Source organism: Nyctereutes procyonoides, unplaced genomic scaffold (genome assembly GCF_905146905.1).
Source record: "Nyctereutes procyonoides isolate TBG_1078 unplaced genomic scaffold, NYPRO_anot_genome, whole genome shotgun sequence".
In the NCBI taxonomy this organism is placed as follows: domain Eukaryota; kingdom Metazoa; phylum Chordata; class Mammalia; order Carnivora; family Canidae; genus Nyctereutes; species Nyctereutes procyonoides.
Window position 1 is genome coordinate 30,652,796 of NW_026575047.1, and position 23,153 is coordinate 30,675,948.

Genomic DNA, 23,153 nt, shown 5'->3' on the forward strand with positions numbered 1-23,153 from the left:
CCAGGCAAATGTTCTAATCAATCAGTTCAAATAAAGTCAAAGGCTCACATTTATATGAGTAAAGGAACTGAATTACAAATCCAGGCAAACTGATTTTTGTACAGAGGGAAGAGAAGTCCATTGAAACTACTAGACAAAACAGCTCACATGTCTGCCTGTCATCCACAATTTACAGAAAGCTGCACAATAGGTCAAAGACAAGGAAGGTTAGGATCTGATAACCTGGCAGGATGTGCTGGACTGAAATAATGCAGTGTTTTACTTAAACACTATTTTTCTCCTGAAGACTTTAAGGTAAACTAAGTACACTAACATTTCATTAACCTAAGCTCATATGAATTGGTGAGCCAATATGACTCAGGAGAAGTCTGAATTAGGGAACTTCTCTAAGAAAATGAGATAGGAGATGGTAGCTCCATTTCTGGTTGTCTGTCACAGTTTTGCTCTGATTTAGTCACTGTGTAGATAACCCTATGATCAGCCTTTCTCATGCACACAGCCTGGTAGGTATGCTGCTTTCTCACACAGTCTGTGGATCTGGGAAGTGACCTGTCATTGCCCTGTGCTCTGGCTTGGGGTCAGGGGCCAAACCAAACCGTGTGTCCTGGCCAAAGCTCTGCAGCACCTGCTGCTCTGGTCTGTGACCTTCATTTGGAGAGGTCTGTCCACCTTGCTGGCACTTCTGCATCAGGAGCACTGAGGCAGTGTCTTTGCTAATCCCTTTCTTCCTCTTCCCAGGCATTTTAGAGAAATGCTTGGGAAAAGATTATTCTTTGGAGATATGAGGGAAAGGTGCTGTCAGTGAGCAAGACAAGATGAATAGACTTGTATGTAAGTAAAGCCCATATGGACAATGCAATAAAGAGTATGGAAGCAAAATAGGGCATGAAAGAGCAGAGTTTCTGTTGTAGCTATATTTCTCCTGGACAGAAGTTACCAGAGCAGTTTTCATTGACGTAGTTAAATGGGAATAGTGAAAACAATGTACTGGGTTTTATTTTTAAGATTTTATTTATTTATTCATGAGAGACACAGAGAGAGAGGCAGAGACAGAGGCAGAAGGAGAAGCAGGCTCCATGCAGGGAGCCTGATTCGGGACCCCAGGATCACGCCCTGGCCTGAAGTTAGGCCCTAAACCGCTGAGCCACCTGGGCTGCCTTGTACTGGGTTTTAAATAAGAGCAGATCTATGTAGTTAGCAGACCATACTTGAAGATTGTACACCCTACTTCTTTTGCATGGTAATAGCCTTTCTCAGGAAGTGTTGATAAAAATAGACTTTGGGACACCTGGATGGCTCAGCAGGTGAACGTCTGCCTTCGCCTCAGGGCATCATCCCTGGGAGTTCCGGGATTGAGTTTCACATTGGGCTCCCTGGAGGGAGTCTCCTTCTCCCTCTGCATATGTCTCTGCCTCTGTCTCTGAGTCTCTCATGAATCAATAAATAAACAAATCTTTAAAACAATAAAATAGAGCTTATTTTTCTGTTTGGTGAAATACAAAACCCTGTGATTTTATCATGGGATGAGAAAGAACTGGGAGGCCCACCAAAGTTTTTCCCCTGACTCTTGCTTTGATCAAGTATTAGGTAACTGCTGACATTAGCTGCAGTGAAGAAGAAAAACAGCCTTCGAATCTACTAATGGAGTAAGCTGGGACTTAGATATACTGCTCCAGTGTAATAATTTTGGGTAAAGACTGCTATGTGCTGAGAGAATTTTCTGCAGGATTAGTGGTTACATTGAATAATACCCTAATCAAAACTGTTATGCCTGCAGGGCACCTGGGTGACTCAGTCAGATGGGCATCAGACTCTTGATTTTGGCTCAGATCATCTCAAGGTTGTGGGACTGAGCCCTGCATCAGGCTATGCTTATCAGAGAGTCTGCTTGAAATTCTCTTTCTCTTCCTCTCCCTCTCCCTCTCCCCTCTGCTAAGGCTCTCTTAATTTAATTAATTAATTAATTAATTAATTAATTAATTAAAAAGGATTTGTGTTTGCATATCTGTTTTCATTTCTGGATGAATAAAAAGTGGGCAATTTGGGTGATACCTTTTTAGCACTTAAACAACAAATGATTTTTTTTTCAAAATTTTTTTGTTGTAAAATATAGTTAAGTGCACAGTTCAGTGGTATTAAGTACATCTTAACTATTGTGCAAACATCACCACCATTCACCTCCAGAACTCTTTTCATCTTTCTCAACTGAAACTCTGTTACCACTAGTAATGACTCCCCATTCTCCCCTCTCTCTAGTCCCTGGCAACCTCCATTCTGCTGTGATTTGACTACTAATACCTCATATAAATGGAATCTTACAGTATTTGACTTTTCAATGACTGGCTTATTTCACTTAGCATAATGCCTTTAAGATTTATCCATGTTGAAGCATGTGTCAGGATTTCTATCCCCTTTTTAAAAAAACCTCAAATCCCATGACCATTATTTATTTTAAAGGTGAATTCTGGTCTTCATGGTGGGCTTATTGGTAGGATTTCTGGTAGCAAGCACAGACACCAAGACTGCCAAACTTTTTGGATTCACTGTTCTGGGGATCAGCTACCCATGGGGTCTGGTCATTTGGGATGAGGAGGTCTTTGATCTGCTTGGAAGCCACTTCTACATATTTCTGATAATTGGCCACCAGGGCTTTGGAGATGGACTTGTAGATTGCATCAGTCTGGGCCATGTGATCACCACCCTTCCCTCCAACTGGCCTGTCCACCCCCAGCAAATCACTCCTTGCCTCGAAGTGGAATAGGTTCCAGTGGCTTGTACTGCAGAGCATGGGGCTGGCTTCTCTAGGGGCTGCCTGTTCACCTTGATGAGGCTGTTGCCCATTTGCTTCACTGCTGAGACCTTGCTCTCGCTTCTTTTGGATTTTGTATATAATTGCTGGATCATATGGTAATTCCATTTTTAGTTTTTTGAGGAACCTCCATACTGTTTCCCAGAGTGGCTGTCCCAGTTTGCATTCCCACCAACAGTGCATGAGGGTTCCTTTTTCTCCACATCCTCACCAACACTTAGAATTTTCAGTTTTTGGATAGTAGCCATCTTTATGGGTATGAGGTGGTATCTCATTGTTTTAATTTGCATTTCCTGAATGATGAGTGATGCTAAGCTTCTTTTCAGGTGCATACTGGCCATCTGTATATACCTTCTTTGGAAAAATGTCTGTTCGAGTCCTCTACCCATTTTTGAATTGCATTGTTTGTTTTTTGTTGTTGAATTTTAGGAATTCTCCATTTATTCTGGATAGTAATCCCTTAATAGATTTATCATTTGCAAATCGAAGAATAGGCAACTCATTCTGTGGGTTGCCTTTTCCCCCTGTTGAAACGATCTTTTGATGCACAATATTGGAAACTTCCATGAAGTTCAATTTTTCTGTTTCTTTTCTTGCCTTGCCTGTGCCTTTGGTGTCATGATTAGTTCTCTCTTGATGATAAAATATTTTTCTTCGTGTTTATAGCTGGAATCGATCTAGAATTTATGGAAAGTCCTAAAAGTCAGTTGCTGTATTCATTTCTCCTAAAGCCCTATATTGAGTGGAAAGAAATCTCCAAAACCTCTTCATTTTGATACTTTTTTTTTTTTTTGGTTCATTGAGGCATTTTATTTGCACGTATGAATTACATCCCTAGAAAAAGAATCCCAGGATTTTCCCTCCTGTGTGTTTTTGTCTTGCTTCTTTGTGGTCCATGATGCCAGCTGAGGTTGTCAGTATAATGAAATCAAACTGGTGGGATGGGAGCAGGTTATTCTGCCATTTTTCTGGGTCTTTCAGTTGTACATCAAATCTGGCGCTGATCACTCCACATGTGTTTAACCTGCCTGTGAGGTTCACAACAATTTTCCCAGCTCTGTGATCATCAATGATTTCAAATTCGCCAATGTAACCATGATTCATCATCATAGTGAGAAATCGGACGATAACTTTGGAGCATGGCCTGATAAGAACATGGCGTTTGCCTCTCTTTTCAGCATTGTTGATGCTCTTGAGAGCATCTGCCAGGACATTCATGCGCACTATTGTGGCGGCTCCGAGAGATGATGGAAAGAGCCACGTGGATACTTCTTGGCTCCTGGTTTGTCTCATAGATTGAGGCTTCCCATAGTTAGCTAGTTGATGATAAACTAAATTTAAATTTTTTTTGAATATTTGGACTCAATAATCAGCTAATCTGATGTTTATTTTGACTTACTTGTAGACGTATGGAATGAAACTAAGAAGTCCAAATCTGCCTAGCTAAACATGGTAAAGTACTATTTCTGTTTGATTTTTTTTGAGTGTGTGTTTCTTGCCATTTCCTCTCTCATTAGGCTATTGTGGGAGACTCCCTTCCTGTCTTCTCCACCTAGTGTGCTAGTAATATCTTGAGGGAATTGGTGCATATTTTTATTTTATTTTATTTTAAAATTTAAATGTAATTAATTAACATATTATGTATTATTGGTTCAGAGACAGAGGTTAGTGATTCATCAGTCTTATATAATACCAGTGCTCATTACGTCATGTACATATTTTTAGATTCTTTTTCATTTGTTTGTTTTGAGCTGTTTCTGTCTGCTAAAACCTTTTGCTCAACATGTGGCTGACAAAATAGAACTTGAGGAAAACCTGCTTAGCATAAAACGTACACATCTGGTTAGGTAATAAAGAAAATGAATTTTTGTCACATTATTGAAAAGCATTTAAGGACATTCTTTTACCTTGCTGTGCAGGAAAGTGGAGATGTGGTTTGGAGATTTAATAATTATGCAAATAACTAGAAATGCCATGCTGTGCCTTAGGGATGCACCAAGCCTCTTAAGCTTCAGTTCTTTCCCACTGAATCCAAACCAACTCATTTTATACTTAATTTATGTATTAAAAAGGTTGAGGGGCACCTGGACAGCTCAGTTGGCTAAGCGTCTGACTCTTGGTTTCAGCTCAGGTCAGGTTGTGAGATAGAGTCCCATGTTGGACTCTCCACTCAGGGAGTCTCCATGGGATTCTCTCTACCTGCCCTTCTTTTTTTTTTTTTTTTTTTTTTAATTTTTTTATTTTATGATAGTCACACACAGAGAGAGAGAGAGAGAAAGAGGCAGAGAGAGAAGCAGGCTCCATGCACCGGGAGCCCGACGTGGGATTCGATCCGGGGCCTCCAGGATCACGCCCTGGGCCAAAGGCAGGCGCCAAACCGCTGCGCCACCCAGGGATCCCTCTACCTGCCCTTCTCCTGCTCAAACATATCCTCTCTCTCTTTCTTGTTCTAAAATAAATGAGAAAAATCTTTAAAATGGATGAATGTCATTTGGTAAAGTTTCTATTCTGCATGACATGGAGCTCAGCCATGTGGTATTCTAGTCCACAGATTCTGTGCAGAGCTGCACCTTAATTATCCATTATTCTCAAAGAACATAAGGATATTCAACTTTTTGTTTTTTTCTTTTGGTTCAGTGAAAAATGTTTATTTCACAAAATACATAGAAGCCTTTGCTTTCTGAAACCAGGGAATATATTATTCTAGTCTCTGAGGTGTCTGAGTATTTGGGATTTACTTCCTTGAACATTGACACTTTAAAATTGTCATTTCTACACTGTACCCTTTCTGCCTTTATTAAATAGAGCCCGGATTAATTTATCTTGGATAACTTAGGGCCATATTGTGATCTTCCATATGTTTAAAGCTGCTCTCAGGGTCTATAGTATTTGGCTCTTTATCCCTATGCCAAGTGGCCTTGATGCCATGCTTTGAATGATTACATTTCCTTTTTATTGTGTTTTTTTTAAAGAGTTTATTTTTTTTATTTTAAAAATAGAGAGCATGAGCAGGGGAAGGAGTAGAGGGAGAGGGACAGAGAGAATCCCAAGCAGACTCCTTACTGAGTGTGGAGCTCAGTCTCATGACCCTGAGATCATGAATTGAGCCAAAATTAAGAGTCGGATGTTTAACTGACTGAGCCACCCAGGCACCCCTCCTTTTTATTGTGTTTTGTGACTATTCTTTCAATTTGCTGTCACATCAATCTGTCTATAAATTACCTATTACAAGTATTTCTTTTCTTTAGTATATTTGTTTCTAATTTGTTGTGGTATAGGAAATCAAAAACAAGGAATAAGAATTGTACATGAATAGGAAAAGACATCAGTGCCTAAGAAGTTCTTTTATGAGTAAATACAATATGGTCCCTTCTGTGGTTGACAGAAGTTCTTTTTCTTACTGCTTCTTAGATGTCTTTGAGTTGATTAAATGATGTTGCTATTATTTATAAGTCAGTTTTGGGTATATTAATCAAAATTTTTATTTTCAGATAAATCAAGCCATATTCATTTTTATCTTACAATATTACAAATCCTGTAGTGGTGCTATCCTGTTCATCAAAGCACAGCTTATTATTTAGGGCAGGCTCAATTGATGTAACATATAGACCCCAAATGTCATCTCCAACCCAAAAGTTCTTCCTGTCCTGCAAGAGTCCTGCAAGAGTCCTGCAAGAGTCCAGGTCCAGCTTGGCAGCAGTGCTGTTGTTCTGTCATGTAGGACCCAGGCTGACAGTGGCTCTGCCAGCTTTAGCAAGTGGCTTCCTGCTGAATTCAGTGACCACAGTGTACCTTTGAGGGACTCCCTGCTGAACATAAATGCTAACTTCCTAATGGCCTGATTCTCATCATCAAATCTGTGTCTGCAACTTTGTGGGTATGGTAAGAATTTGAGAAGGTGGAAGACTGTCTGGAGCCCTGTGGTTGTAGCTGACTTTAAGAGGCAAGTGAACTAAGTTCATTTTGCTTAGTCTCAGCCTCTGCTCTTCGTGGAGCTCTTCTTCTGACTAACTAAAGTTGTTCCAAACTAAGGGAGGAGGTGTCTCCTTTTTGATTCTACAAACTTATGTTACATGTGAAAAGTAACTCTGAATGGCTCCTGTCAAGGGTATTACACCTAGTATGTATGCTGTATTTTAAGTAATTGTGGTAAATTACAACCATTTTGGAGAACAATTGAACAGTATCCATTAATGTTGAAAAAATCACACACCCAGGTTAAGAACTCTTCTTCTAGGCCTATACTCTGCAGAAATGATGGTAAAGGAGACATTTGTAAGAATGTTTGCTATAATATTATTTGTAATACTGTAAATCAGAAACATTAAATAACCATAAATAGGAAGTAGATAAATAGAATATTTATACAGTAGATTACTATACAGGAGTTAAAACAAATTCATTCACTTACTCACAAAATAGTTGTTGAATGCCTATTTTATGCAAGCCACTCATCTAGCTATTGGGGTTATGGCTGTGAATAATACAGATAAACTCCTTTTTTTAAGGAGTTTCTAATCTCGTGGGGAGACAGATCCTCAATGGGATACATGAAGTAGATTCTATGGTAGACCGATAAGGGCTGAGAAGAGATAATAAAGCAGTGAAGGGGGGTGCTAAGGGTTAGGCATGGGAGTAGGACATGAAAGCTTAGATTGGGTGGACAGGAGCAAAGATCTGAGGAGATGAGGGATCTAGCTTTGCTGAGGAAGAACTTTTTGGGTCATGAAACATGAGACTGCAGAGGGTAGGGAGCAGAAAAGAGCCTGGCTAGGACACAATAAACAGCCTATGTCAAAGTGGACTGAGCTGTGTGGAAAAAAATCAAATTGTAGCATTATGTATGAAGTAGCACACTATTCCTGTTAACTTCTAGAGGAGAAGTTCTTAATCTAAATAAAATACATATGATTATAAAAGAAATCAATTCTATTGAAATAATTGTAACATTTTAAAACAGATTTGTGTTATAAAAGTGCTTTGTTATCAGAGCATTAAGTAACAAGGCAATACATAGGCAGGTTAAAATCTCATCCTTTAAAGATCCATCAGAGTGAAGGCCATCATTGCTAGTTTGAATGGGGCTTTTAAACTGTGGGATGGCCTTTGACTTGCCTGCTTCCAAGTGTCTGTGATCAACACAGTTTTAGGGAGTCACAGAGTAAAATGCATAGCTGGACCATCCATGTGAGAACATAGGACCTGGCCATTTGGAGTCTGATCAATTAACTATCAGGCACAAAGCTGCCTAGGGGTTGTGTGGCTCCATCACCTAAGCACTTGGAGACAATCTGGCACCTGGTCTGGCACCTCTATTATAATTTTAAAGTAGTGTGAGTGTAAATGTAACAACTATGATGTGATAGGAAAATCTGAATTTTCTTGATGATTAAGTCATGAAGTCACAGGCACTACTGATATTATATTCTTGCCCACATTTATGGCTGAAAGAAATGATGAAGTTTGGTTAGAAGTTAATGAAGCTAAAGGTGATTTTTTTTTCTGTCCAAATCCTGGGACACCCTTATACCTGCCTGTGAATGCCAGGTTAAGAATCTTTCTCTAAAACAATATATTGTTCAAGGCTACACACACACACACACACACACACACACACACACACACATTTACAAACACTAAATTTATGATTGTGATTGTTTCTGGTGGGTCTCAGACTAAGGATGGTGTATAATATCCCAGAATATGTTATAAAAATTATTGTGGTATTCATAGTATAAAATCAAACCTGAAACCTCTTAATATCCAGCAGATTTGAAGACCAGAGCCCAGTTCTTTCTCACATTATGCATTTACTTCAGTGGTCCTGTTTACTGATAGAAAAGTTGCTGTTATGACAAAGGTGGTGTCCCTGTTTGGCCAGTGTAATTACGTGGGCTCAAATCCCAGCTTCTCCATTTACCACTTATAATACTTTCAGCACATTATTTGACATATGTGTCTTAGTTTTGTCACCTGTAACATTAGGATTGTAACAAGAGCATAGTGGCAGTGCTCACCTCATAGGATTGACAAAAGGATCTAATTAGAGTAGACTTGTGGATCTTCTGGCACAGCATCTAGCTTATAGGCTGTGCTAATAAGGGCTGCTTGTTATTAGGGCCGTCACTATAACCATTTCTGACATTTGAGAAGCTTTGGTTTAATATTATTTTCATTTTATAACATCCCTTAATTTCTGAATGTGTTTATGGCAAATAATTTATTTTAAATGTTTGTATACTTTTCAAAAAGGCTTTGATTACACCATTTTGCTTAATAACAGTAATGGGTAAGTAGGATTTCTGGACCAGACCCACACATCTCACTAGTTGTGTGATGTTGGATGAGGGATTTGACCTCTTTGCTTTTGGTCCCTTATCTGAGAAAAGGGAAGAGTGGTAGCATTTTCATCATAGGATGAGGGATGATTTGATGAGTCAATATATATGAAGCTTCTAGACAGGTGTCTGGCACATAATAAATACTCAATAAATCTAATTTTTATTCCCTCTCCTCCTCCTCCTAGCCCTTGGCAATTTCATTCTACCTCTGACTCATGTACTGGAGTCAGCATCTGCAGTTCCTTGGTCTCCTCAAAGTTAGAAAACATTCCTTTAGTGTCTGCTGTGTGCAGTGTGCCTGGAGCCCATTTACTTATCCCTTCAATCAGGTTTCAAATGCTGGAGATAGACTGGGAATAAGGCCCTGAACCTAGAACCTGCCCTTGCTGAGATTTAATGAAGATGTTTTCAAGATGCAAAGGGCATGAAGAGGAAGGAGTTGGAGTGCCTACAATCCCTAGGAAAGGAGGGCCAGGCTCTGGGGAAGGAGAGGGGGTTTCTGCTTAAACTGAGTAGAGATTTACCTACATAAATAAGGCCAGAGTGACAGTTTAGGCATTGGTGGTTTCTGGAACCTGCTCTGGCTTCTTTGGGGCCTTTCTAGACAGTGTGGTTTGGATATGCTGTGCCTGTGGAGTGATGATAGGCAGTGCTGTGCTTTATTCTCCCTTCAGCCCTAAGCTCAGAAGTGAGCTGATAATTGCATTTTAGGAAGGTAATGGTGGAAGGCGGTGTGGAGGAAGGTCTGGAAGGACGACCAGAAGCAGGAAGGCCAATGACCTTGGTAATAGCATGGGCAAGGACAGTAGGGGACAGGAACACCTTTGCAGGCAGGGCTGGCCACCTGACCAGCCTGGTGCCCAGACAGTGCCCAGCATACAGGACTTGGGCTGCAAATGCTTTTGGAATAAATGGATGAGGCACTTCAGGGATAGAATTAGATAGTGCTCCAGTTCCCAGCTCCACTCGTCTAGCAGATGGTAGATAGTTAACTGAAGGCATAGTGTGGAAAGAGGATTGCATTTGAGGGAAAGACAATTGAGTGTGATTTGAACATGTTGACTTTGAGGTACTCTGGGGCTTCAGTGTATTGGTTATAAATCTAGAGTTGTGATCCCAGTTGAAATGGAGGGAGTGGGTAGAGGAGCAAAAAGAAGCCCATGGAAAGGAGCTCTTGCATCTCCGACCATTATCTGTTTGGCAGACTGCTATCAAATCCATACCTCTATCCAGGCCTTCTCTCCTAAACAACACCAGTCCAGCCATCCTCCAGATGGCTTTCCCTCACAGCCATCCACTCACTGTGCTCAGGGCAGAGCTCATCATTTCCCGGAACATGGCTTTCCTTCTCATTTCCCTATTTTTCCAATAGCCCTGGAGTCCTTTAGTCACTGGCCAAAAATGTGGTGTTTTCTCTTGGATAAAATTTAATAAAATTTCAGTTCCTCAGAATGCTTAAAATGAAAGGTTCTAATTTCTCTGAGTTTTGTTTGAAGGGGCTTATTTAAAAAGATCTTTTTAAAATTTTATTTTACTTTATTAAAAATTTTATTTGAGTATAGTTGACACACAATGTTACATTAGTTTCAGGTGTATGACATAATGATTCAGGATCATACTTTATGCCATGCTTCCTGCAAGTGTAGCCACCATCTGCTAAAATATTGTCTACTAGCTTTTTCCACCATTTTTGTCTCACTTCCAGATCTTCACATGGTTCATTCCCTCACCCCCTTCAGATCTCTGCCTAAGCGTGACTCTCTTGAGAGGCCTTTTCTGATCTCACGTTAGCCCTAATAGCACCCTGCATCTTGGCCTTGCTTGTTTTTGTTTCATGCCATTTAGCACTGTAGGCTTGGCTAATTTTTTTTTATCACTTGTCATTAACTGCTTAAAAAAAAATCTTTCTCCTTCACTAGAATCGAGGGGAGGGATGTTGTCTTTTTTACCATTGTATTTCCTGTTCTTTGCAGGTATTGCTCTGTAGTAGGTATACAGCCATGTATGATATGTCATGTTAGGTCAAGTTTACAAATTTGGAAATTTGAGCTCAACAGAGTTACTTACAGAAGATCAGGTTACATGGTTTCTAAATAATAAAGCCAGTGACTGATTGCATCCCTTGGGATTTTTACACTTAGTCAAGCTGACTTCTAGATAAGACAAATTATTATAAGCTTGTATTTTCACTCAACCATAGGTACCAAACTACTCAAATGGAATATATTAGTGGAAATAGATGTTATAGTTGGATATTTCTGATCATTAAAAAAATAATTTCCCCCCAAATTTAGGAGGAGGATATGGCAAAAAAAGTGGCCGTAGTAAAAGATGGAGGGAAATGCTGAAGCTGCCTCCTGTCAACCAGTGCAGAGAGCTTAGACAGTCCATTGGTGAGTAAGCAGTGCCAGCCTGAAGATCATGTCTGGCATCATAACATTTGTTAGATGTTTTTCTTTTACAGAGTTATACATACTCATTGTTCTATATGGAACAGAAGAGTAATAAAGTAAAAGTTTCTCTCCCCGTGACCCAACTAATCATCTCTCTAGAAGTGGACATGGTATTTTCAAGGTTCATCCATGCTGTAGCATGAATAAGTACTTAATTCCTTTTTCTTGGCAAATAACACTTCATCATATGGATATATCCATATGGATATGGATATATATATTTATTTACCAATCATTGGTTGATGGATGAGTTATTTCCTTTTGTCTATTATGAATAATGCTGCTAGAAACATTCATATACAAGCATTTTCTTTGTGTTTGTGATAGAGCACACATAAAAATTGCCATTTTAACCATTTTTGAAAAGATTTATTAGAGAGAGAGAGAGAGAGAGAGAGAGAGAGAGAGAGCGGGAGCATGCACACATGGCAGTGAGGGGCAAAAGGAGAGGAAAACAAGCAGACTCTGTGCTGAGCATGGAGCCAGACATGGAGCTCAGTCTCATGGCCCTGAGATCATGACCTGAGCTGAAACCAAGAGTCCAATGCTTAACTGACTATGCTGCCTAGGGGCCCCTCGTTTTAATCATTTTTAAATACAAAGTGCAGTGGCATTAATTTAGATTTTGTATGTATGTACTACATTTTGTGTATCCATTCATCTGTTGATGGACATTTGGGTTGTTTCTCCACTTGGCTATTGTGAATAATGCTGTTAGGAGCATTGGTGTATAAATGTTTGAGTCCCTGTTTTCAATTATTTTCTGTATATATGCTCCATTGGAATTGCTGGATAATATGGTAATTCTATATTTAATTTTGTAAGGCACTACCAGAGTGTTTTCCAGTGTGGCTACACCATTTTATGTTCCCACCAGCAATATATGATTCCAGTTTCTTCATGTCCTCTCTGACACTTTTTATTTTCCATTTTGTTTTTAGTACAGCCATCTGAGTGGGTGTGAAGGGGTTTCTCATTGTGAGTTTTTAAAAAATTTTATTTATTAAGAAATCTCTACACCCTACATGGGGCTTCAACTCACAACCTTGAGATTAAGAGTCACATGCTTCTCTGACTGAGTCAGCCAGTTGCCCCTATCTCATTGTGTTTTGATTTGTGTTTCCCATGATTAATGATGTTGAACATTTTTTCTATGTGCTTATTAGCCATTTGTGTATCTTCTTTGGAGAAATATCTATTCAAATCCTTTGCCCATTTTTTTTAAAGTAGGCTTTGTGCCCAGTGTGGAGCCCAATGTGGGGCTTGAACTCATGACCCTGAGACCAAGAGTCAGACACTTAATTGACTGAGCCACCCAGGTATCCCCTTTGTCCATTTTTCAATTGGATTGCATTTTCATTGTTGAAATGTAAGTGTTCTCTATATATTTTAGTTACTAGACTCTTATTAGATATTTGATTTCCAAATATCTTCTCCCATTCTGTGTTTTCCTTTACTTTCTTGGTGATGTTCTTTGAGGAACACAAGTTTTATTTTGATGAAGTCCAATTGATCTATTTTTTTCTTTTGTGGCTGTGCTTTTGGTGTCATATCTAAGAAACCACTGCTTAATCCAAAGTCACAAAGATTTACACCTGTGTTTTCTGCTAAGAGTTTTATAGTTTTAGCTCTTACATTTAGGTATTTGATCCAGTTGTAGTTAATTTTTGGGTATGGTGTGATGTAGGGATCCAGTTTCATTCCTTGCATTGGATATCCATTTATTCCTGAATATTTCATACTATTTTTTCACCATTGAATTGTCTTAGTGCCTTTATGAAAAATCAACTGACTGAAGGTGATGGTTTATTTCTAGACACTTGTGAGGATACACATGTTTGTATTTAGGGCCCACCCAGATAATCCAGGACAGTCTTGCATCTCAAGATCCTTGACTTAATCATATTTGCAAAGGCCCTTTTTTCAAATAAGATTGTATTTATAGGGATTAGGACCTGATGCCTCAGGAGGGCCATTATTCAACCTGTTACAATGGTAACTCTAGGCTTAACTTTTTGAGGAACTGGCAAACTGTTTTCCAAAGTAGCTGCATATCTTACATCCCCACCAGCAATATATGAGAGTTCCAGTTTCTCTACATCCTTGCCAACACTTATTTTCATTATAGCCACCTTCATGAGTGTGATTTACATTTCACTAATGACTAATGTTGAGCATCTATTTATGTGATTATTGGCCATGCTTCTTTGGGCCAATTGATATTTGATGCATAGTGTTAATAGTGATTTTTTTCTGCATATAGCACCAAGTGATTAGTATGGAGGTTGATTCCATTATTTGACATTTACATTGTAATTAAGATATTATAAACTTTACTTGGGGACTATTTATGCTATTTAATATATTCATAGGGTTATAGAAACATTTTCATGTCTTTGCATATTAATTACCTCAGTATGCTTCTGATTCTTTGGGGGTAGGTTTTAGTGCACAGAATAAAGTGAATTACATTAAATGTCCCATTAGTTAACTTTTCCCCCCAGTTCATGCTTTTTTTTAAAATTAATTTCTTTTTATTGAGATATCATTTACATATAACATTGTATAAGTTTAAAGTGTACAACACCATCAGTTAACTTTTAAATGTCATCATTTATTTGCTTTCATGTACCCAGCACCATCAGTTAACTTTTAAATGTCATCATTTATTTGCTTTCATGTACCCTTTCATGTATGGTATGGCACTACCAATACAGTGACTAAGCAACAGATGTGGCCTCTGCCCTCTTGGCAGAGATGGTTATAAAATAAAGAATTGTAGAAGTAAACGTAATTACAGCAGTAAGTCCTTTGAAGGAAAAGAGACAGACTGCTGGGTAAGTACAAGGGCCCCAAGGTAGGGAAGAGCATGGCAATTTCCATGGACTTGAGAAAGGGTAGTCTTCCTGGAGTGTAGATGAAGAACAGTGGCACTGGATGAGAGGAAAGGAGGGGGCTGGGCTCATGGGCCAGTGAGGGCATTTATATTAGAAAGCCAGCGCTGTCAGATTTTCAGTGGAGGGATAACATAAGTGGATGCAGTTTTTGAAGGGCACCTTGGACTTCAGTGTGAGGACTGTGATTTAGAGTGTTGAGAGGGGGCAGGAAAGCTGAATGAAAAACTTTTGCCATTGTGTGGGCAAGAGATGATAAAGCCCAGCCTTCGCCAGAGGCCGTGAAACTGAATGACTATGAGAAATCCTTAAGATGTAGAATCTGATTGACTTATGTGAGGAAGTAGGAAGGGTGGAGGTACTAAGGATGACTTCCAGGTCTGATCTACCCACTGAGATCAGGTTTACAGTATGAGGAGCTGTTTTGGATGGAAGCTGTATATTCATGTTTAGATATCAAAAGACGCTGGGCTGTAGGAGTGAATCTAGGAGATATCTGTGTCTCCCTGATATTTCAGAGTCACATGACTGGGAGTGTAAATTCTCCCTAGAGACAGAAGGATGAGAAGAAGTACTCTCACATCCTGGTATGGCTCAAGTGAAGCAGACTGAGGGGGACTAGTCAGATGGGTCTGTGTGCAGTATAGGTAGTGGAGAGGTCAAGAGAACGGGAGACCAAGATGGCTCCAGGCAGGTAGGCATGTCACAGAGGCTGTTGCAGAGAAGTTGAGCAGCCATTGGATTCATCCCTAAAGTCAAAGTCTTTGTTTCCATCTCTAGAACAATGCTCAGCCACAGTTTTATTAAGTGATTGAATAAAGGAATGAATGAATTGGTGACCTTAGCTGGAGTTGCTTCAGGGCAGATGTACAAGCTGACTTTATCACTGAAAAGAATGTTTCTACTGAGATACCCCCTACTTTGTATGTAGCTCTTTATTTGATTAGTTTACATATGCATTTGATTTAGTGTGATAGTAAGCATATTTTGGGTTTTTCTAATTTTTATCCTTTGGTTGTTCTAAATTTATGGATGCTAGAGAATCCATAAGCTATAAAATCACTTTGAAAATAAGAAAGAGAGCTTCTGATAAGTGGCTCATGCTCATCCTAGTCTCAGAATTTGGTGCAGTTAGAAACACCAGTCTCTTGATTAGCTGGTTCCCTTTCAGCACTGCCCATCAGGAGAGTGCCTCTTAGGAGTGGACCTGGGCTCTGGTGCCCTGAGGGCTCTAGCCCCAGAAGGCTTCTGTGTGGTTCTCCCTTCCTGTGTCCTGAGTTCCATGTGGGGCATGGCCTCTCTCTCTCTCTTCCCATTTCTGCTCATTCATGGCTGGGATAATAGATGGTTCACTTTGTAGTCTCTGAGGGATCAAAAGAAGAGACTGGGTCTTCTGTATCCTGCAGGACCAGGACCTCTGATGGAAAGACAGAGGAGGCGAGGCTGTCTACTGCTTCTGAGACATCATATTTTGTGGCACATTTCTGTGATTTATAGTATTGAATTTTAGTAATATATGAAATCTAATGCATGGAAAAGTGAAACCATTAATAGAATTGTGAGCCAGATAAGGTTTTTTGTGACTATATAAATGCTAGATTTTTAAAGATTGATTTAGAGAAACATTTTTAAAAATATTTATTTATTGGGATCCCTGGGTGGCGCAGCAGTTTGGCGCCTGCTTTTGGCCCAGGGCGCGATCTTGGAGACCCAGGATCGAATCCCACGTCGGGCTCCCAGTGCATGGAGCCTGCTTCTCCCTCTGCCTGTGTCTCTGCCTCTCTCTCTCTCTCTCTGTGACTATCATAAGTAAATAAAAAAATTAAAAAAAAATATTTATTTATTTATTTATTTATTTATTTATTTATTTATTTATTCATGAGAGACACACAGAGAGAGGCAGGGACATAGGCAGAGAGAGGAGCAGGCTCCTCACAGGGAGCCCAATGTGAGACTCAATCCCCAGACCTGGGATCACACTTGAGCTGAAGGCAGATGGTCAACTGCTGAGCCACCCAGGTGTCCCAAGAAACATTTTTTTTAATTCCTGGATTAGCTCCCTGCTCAGCAGAGTCTGCTTTTCCATATCCCTCTACCCCTCCCCCCAACTCATGCTCTCTCTCAAATCTCTAAAATCTTTTAAAAATAAATAAATTCCCTGATTATATTACTTCCTATGGGTTCTGTGATGTTGCTGTCATTTCTCTAATATTCTGTTAATATCATTGTTGTGCCCAAGATCACGTATCCGAGAAACCACCAAGGAGCCAACACCGATGCAAGCGCACGAGGATTTATTTGCAAGCTCGAGCTTGGGTCCAAGTACCCAACACAGGGCAGCAGGGACTTGGACCTGGAGGTTAAGAGGCGTAGCAGTATTATAGGGGCCAGTGGCCAATGAGATTGTAACACACACAGAAAGTTGCATAGTCCTGTTGGTCCACATGCAGGTGGCCAATTGAATTACAATTTACCCTATAGTGACCGTTTGAACTAGCCTATCACTCTGGTCAGAATTGGCACGCAGGTTTGGCGGGCAGAAGGCAGGGTTTACATTCTCTGGTGGCTAGGGGATCTTTGTTAAATTCCTTGGGTCCCACAATCATCAACAATAAAAACATATCAAGTATCAATTTTAAATTGCTGTAAGATGGAGCAGATTCTACATGTGATTAAATATTTAGAAATAGAAAAAGGACTTAACTAGGATGCCTGGGTTGCCCAGTGGTTGACCATCTGCCTTCAGTTCAGGTCGTGATCCTAGGGTCCTGGGATTGAGTCCTGCAACAGGCTCCCTGCAGGAAGCCTGCTTCTCCCTCTGCCTGTGTCAGCTGCCTGTCTCTGTGTCTCTCATGAATAAATAAATAAAAATCTTAAAAAAAAAAAAGAAGAAAAAGGACTTTACTGAATAAATCATCACCTATGTTCCCACCACCCAAATATAAGTGGAAGATTTTAGAATTAAGGTCTTTTTGAGCCACACATCATTTTTGCTACTGTACCTGAGCCAATCTAAAAAAATTGGATTGGGTAAAATTAGAGGTTTTCCCATGAGGGGCCTGTATCAATGCTGTCCAGTCTGGATGTCCCTGTTGTCTACCCATCGCACTGCAAGACTACTCTGTCCCCAGGATCAAACTCCTGTTGATCTGGCCCCTCAGTCACATGCTGTGCTGAGACCCTTCAAGCGCTGTGGGTGGAGGGCAGTGGTCTCATTTTCCAGAGGAGTGTGAGGTGCATGCCAAGTGGCCTGACCTCATCTCAGACCTCCTCGTGCTCTTTCACTTCACCCTGCTTCTTTCTGGAAAAACCCAGGGGGCTCTTACCTTATGTTTATGTTTTTAAAGGTCTTTCAGAAAATATGCCTTACCTCATGTGATCATTTACTCAGGAGATTAGAGTTATGATAGAAATTTACATAGTATCCGAGCTTTAGGATATAGGCCTGAAAAGTGCAAATAATCTTAAATTCTTCCTGCTTGCACTTAAATTAAGACTTATAGCTGCCTTTACAAGTAAGGGCTGAGATCTAGCAGTTAATTAAGAGTTCTGGATGTAATTAAAGGTAATCCAAGAAAAAAATCTGAAAAGCCTGAGTGGAATCCATCTCTAATAACCAAGTATTTTTTAGTATCTGGGGATGATATAAACATAAAATGCAAAATAAACTGAAATATACCTGTAGCTACCCACACACACAGCCCAAATAAATTAATCTTTAGACATTTGGCTTTGCCAAATAAGCCAGATTAACTCGGAGTGCAATGTTTTCTTCCTGGTCAGGCTGTTACCTCCTGACCCACTGCCATGGCATCTTCCCCTGATCTCCCGGGCTGTGGAGCAGTTCTGCAGTCCTGGGTGTCACAAAGGGCTCCCCATCCCACAGGTGTAACTCTGGCCACCTGCTTTGCAGCCCCTTCTGTTCATGGGACCAAGTCAGCCCCTCCTTCCGTTTTCCCAGTGCTGCCTCCACCATACAGATGTTGTTGCCCACAATATACCCAGAGTCCAGGACTGTCCTTCTCCCAGCTCCTCTCATCTATTCCACTCACAGGCTCTCATCTCCATGAGGGGTACTACCTTTTGACCACATCAGCTTCCTCATCATCCCCTCAGTAGAGAATGGGTTCCTTGAGAATAGGGCTTTTGTGGTGCCTGTTGTAATGTCCTCACTGAGGAGGGAGACTGGACCAAATTTGAATAAGTTGCCTTCTGAAATTCATTTGTTACCAGAGAATTGGCCTCTTCCTTCCCACTCTGCTGCCTGTGTTCTGGTCCAACTGCTCCACTGCTGGCTAGTCCCCTTACCCCAGCCTGTACTGCTTCCACTTCACCTCCGCTGCCCCAGGATCCGAGTGGCCTCAGGACTGAGCAGTTCCCAAAAGCTAGCTCTCTGCTTTGCTTAAGATGGTACACTCATTATTGTGAGGAGTCAATGAAATAATGCACAGAAAGGACTCAAAATAGTACCGGATACACTGTAAAAGGTGGAGAAGCCTCAATACTCGTTACTGTTTCTCTCTCTTCCTTCTAGGGTAGAGAGAACTTCCTTGGTGTGAGTGATATCAAGGCTGGTGGAAAATATGATCCCAGTCTTTTTTTTTTCCTTTCCAGTTTTTTAAACTTCATTTGCCTCTACATTTTGCTTCCCTGATTCCCCTCTTCAGCCACTATGAACTGCGTGTAGTGTCAGTCACTTATGTTCCACATCTCTTGGTCCATAGACTACACGAAGAATTAAAATATGGTACAGTAATACATATTATAATTATATTCCATGTAATCTGGAAATGACTAAGTGTGGTAGGAGCCATAAAAAAGAAAATATTCTGTACTGATCACATTTTGCCAAGGATAATATTTCTAATATCTTGATATTTCTTTTTCTATATTTCTTTGCTTCTGTAGAAGTACTGTTTGTCCTTTTTGGTTTCTTCATTTTTAATTTCTCTCTTATTATTAGAACTCCTCAAGTAATTCTTTTTTTTTTTTATATAGGGTGAATGGAAAGTAAAGTTTCGGAGTTCTTAAATTTTGGAAAATGTCCCTTTTTTGACTTCTTGTTTGATAGTTACAGAATTGAGTATTTCTACCTTCCTTGAACCCTGAACTTTGAAAACATTGGTGTACTAGTTTCTGGCTTTGTTAATACAGTGTCTCTGATGCATTGCATGTTGTAGCTAACCTTTTGTTCTTTCTCAGAGGTTACCTTGTTTCTCCTTACTGTCGGGAATGTCACTGGGGTGCCTCTGGATGTGAGTCAGCTGCCATAAATTATGTTTAGCACTTAGTAGGGCTCTAAATCTTTGGCCCCTTGACCAGTCATTCTGATCAGGACTGGGTAACCCACCCACTCCAGCAAGGCTCTAGGCAGGTGGGCGGGGCTCCCGTGTTCTAGGTGTGTGGGCAGGGTTCCCTGATCTAGATGTGTGCCGGGGCTCCCATGATCTAGATATGATAGTGGGGCTCCCATGCTGGGCTCTAGGCATGTGGGCAGGGCTCCCTTACAAAAGTCCAGCTTGTCTCTAGGGCTTAAGCTGAGTGATTCTTTAATAATCCAACCCAGCAGCTTTCTCTCTTCCAGGTAATCCTCAAAATTTCTGACTCCTATGGATACCCTTTATTCATTTTCCATGTTGGGTTTCATTCTTTTTGTTGTGGCTTTGGTTTTTGTTTTAATTTTTTTATGATTTCTTTAGGAATCTGGGAGGAAAAAGTAGGCAGACCTGTATGCTCCATTTGCAAATCTTAACTGAAAATAAGGAACATTTCTGAACTCTTGAATTTGGGAGGAAAGTGTTAAAAACTCTCAACATTTGAAAAACATCACCTTTTGACTGCCTGTGTCTTTTGTTTTTTGTTTTTTAAATATAGAATCCCTAAAATAAAATGTGGTAGTAAAATTGGACAAAATAGGTAGTAGAATTTTAGCCATTCTGTTTTTTTGTTAAAAACAAGCGACTGTGCATTGACAACCAAAATATTTTTATTATTATAATAATTATTTTAATGGGAGTTCAATTTGCCAACATACAGCATATCACCCAGTGCTCATCCTGTCAAGTGACCCCCTCAGTGCCCGCCACCCAGTCACCCCAATGCCCTGCCTACCTCCCTTTCCACCAAAATATTTATCTCATTGCCTATACCTTTCTATTTGTAAATTCAGCGACCTAAGTAGTATTGTTTAGATTCTTAGAATTACTTGGCATGAATAAAACCTGTAATTGAGGAATTTGTTATGGCTTGCTTACTTTTCATGAATTTTATTTAATTCTTTGGCTTTAGAGCCACTTTACAAGTACTTCAATTATAGTGTTCATTTCAGGTTCAGAGCCACTGCTAAAAGAGCAATTGATTTCCTTGCTGATGTTTAAATTAACCTATTTTGAAGATAACATTTTTGTTTTATATTCCTCTTGACACTTTGACTAAATATTAGTGCCATGTTCTCAAAACAGTATCAGTGTTTGGGGTAAGGTTAAGGTATATAAACTATTACCCCATTGAAAAGAAAAAAAAATAAAACCAATGGCAGTTAAAAATAATTAAGCATATATAATGTTTGTAACTTGTAAAAGTGTAGAAAGGTAGCAAAATGGAAAAATGTTTTTAAAAATGTACTTGTGTACATTCCTGGGATGTATTTCATATATGTGCAGTTTGTGCCAAGTACACTGGGTGGCTAGACCCTGCAGAAGGATGGAGCCCCTCTCTCCCTTGGCTGTGATCTTGACTGCTCAGTTCCCTGGGGAATAATGCTCCCCTGCATAATTCCTTTTGGAGGGGAGCAAGGACATTTCCAGTTATGCTTCACACACCTTTATCAGTTCTCCAGTTGTCTTTGTCTCTGTCCAGGTATTAATAAAATTCCTGATAACCCAGTCTATATTAGTAAACAAACAAGTATTTTTAAAAACACCTAAATACTATTTTTGACTTTAATTTTATCAGGTGAAAATAGCAAAGTTCAGAAAGCACTTTCTTTTTTTTTTTCTAAGATTTTATTTATTTATTCATGAGAGACACACAGAGAGAGAGAGGCAGAGACACAGGCAGAGAGAGAAGCAGGCTCCATGCAGGGGGCCCGATGTGAGACTCGATCCTGGAACTCCAGGATCACACTCTGGATCAAAGGCAGGTGCTAAACTGATGAACCACCCAGGGATCCCTAGAGAGAACTTTCTGAATTGTAAGGATTATATTTGTTTATTTCCTATCCCCTCTCTTCACCCAGAAAAGGATTATAGCAGTCTTTGTGACAAGCAGCCCATAGGAAGACTTCTCTTCAGGCAATTCTGTGATACAAAATACGATCTAAAGGGATGCATCGAATTCCTGGATGCAGTGGTAAGCAATTTATCTCAGTGTTGAACTACTCAATCTTGTGTTTTTGAAAATTAACAGATTAGATCTAAAAACTTGGGTCTCGGGGATCCCTGGGTGGCGCAGCGGTTTAGCACCTGCCTTTGGCCCAGGGCGCGATCCTGGAGACCCGGGATCGAATCCCACGTCGGGCTCCTGGTGCATGGAGCCTGCTTCTCCCTCTGCCTGTGTCTCTGCCTCTCTCTCTCTCTCTCTCTCTCTCACTGTGTGCCTATCATAAATAAATAAAAAAAAATAAAAACTTGGGTCTCTGAAGTTAAGTAGACCCTGACAATGATGGTAAGAGTGGATAAACTAGTTTCTTGGTGTCATGTTACCTTGATATGGAAATCCCTATATAATATTCCCCCTTATCCATGATTTTGCTTTCCATAGTTTCAATTACCTGTGGTCAGCTGCAGTCCAGAAGCAGATGACCCTCCTTCTGACATATGGTCAATGCAGGCACACTCAGAGATATTGTGGGTCTAGTTCCAGACCATGGCAATGAAGCAAATATCTCAATGAAGCGAGTCACATGAATTTTTTTGTTTCCCACTGCATATAAAAGTTATCTCTACACTCTACTGTAATCTATTAATTGTACAATAACATTATATCTAAAAAAAGCAATGTTCATACCTTAATTAAAAAATACTCTGTTGCTGGAAAATGCTAATTGTACTCTGACCTTTCAGCAAGGCATCATCTTTTTCCTAGTGGACGGTCCTGCCTCAATGTTGACGGCTACTGGCTGGTCAGGGTGGGGGTTACTGAAGGTTGGGGTGTCTGTGACAATTTCTTAAAATAAGACAAGATAGAAGTTTGCAACATCCATTGAATCTCTCTTTCACTTGAACACTTAGAGGCTGTTATAGGCATTTTTTTAAAAGATTTTATTTATTTGAGAGAGAGAGAATGCATATCTGAGAGGGAGCACGCAGAGGGACAAGCAGACTCCCTGCTGAGTGGGGAGCCCGATGTGGGGCTCAATCCCAGGACCCTGAGATCACGACCTGAACTGTAGGCAGACACTTAACCTACTGAGCCACCCGGGTGCTCGTAGAGGCCATCATAAGTTTATTAATTGGCCTAATTTCTTTTTTTATTTTTAAATTTTATTTAAATTTAATTTTTAAAATTTTTATTTATTTATGATAGTCACACACACACACAGAGAGAGAGAGAGAGAGAGAGAGAGAGAGAGAGAGAGAGGCAGAGACACAGGCAGAGGGAGAAGCAGGCTCCATGCACCGGGAGCCCGATGTGGGATTCGATCCCGGGTCTCCAG

General features: G+C 40.1%; 2 protein-coding genes across 4 annotated transcripts in view; one reads left to right on the forward strand and one right to left on the reverse strand.

The window, feature by feature from the left end:
- Nucleotides 1-23,153, forward strand: part of GRK4 (G protein-coupled receptor kinase 4) — a 99,643-nt gene that overhangs the window by 12,712 nt on the left and 63,778 nt on the right. The window contains exons 2-4 of one of the 3 annotated variants that reach the window (XM_055326026.1): nt 4,215-4,261; nt 11,445-11,543; nt 21,735-21,847. The exons of 1 other annotated variant lie outside the window; for it this stretch is intronic. In XM_055326026.1, the coding sequence (XP_055182001.1) occupies nt 11,492-11,543; nt 21,735-21,847 (165 nt within the window). In that variant the 5' untranslated portion in view covers nt 4,215-4,261; nt 11,445-11,491. Of the gene's footprint in view, nt 1-4,214; nt 4,262-11,444; nt 11,544-21,734; nt 21,848-23,153 lie in introns of those variants that run through there. One more of the 3 variants, XM_055326028.1, reaches the window with a different exon arrangement.
- Nucleotides 3,644-4,102, reverse strand: LOC129510540 (40S ribosomal protein S15a-like). The gene has a single exon (XM_055326776.1). The coding sequence runs from the start codon at nt 4,100-4,102 to the stop codon at nt 3,644-3,646; it is 459 nt and encodes a 152-aa protein (XP_055182751.1).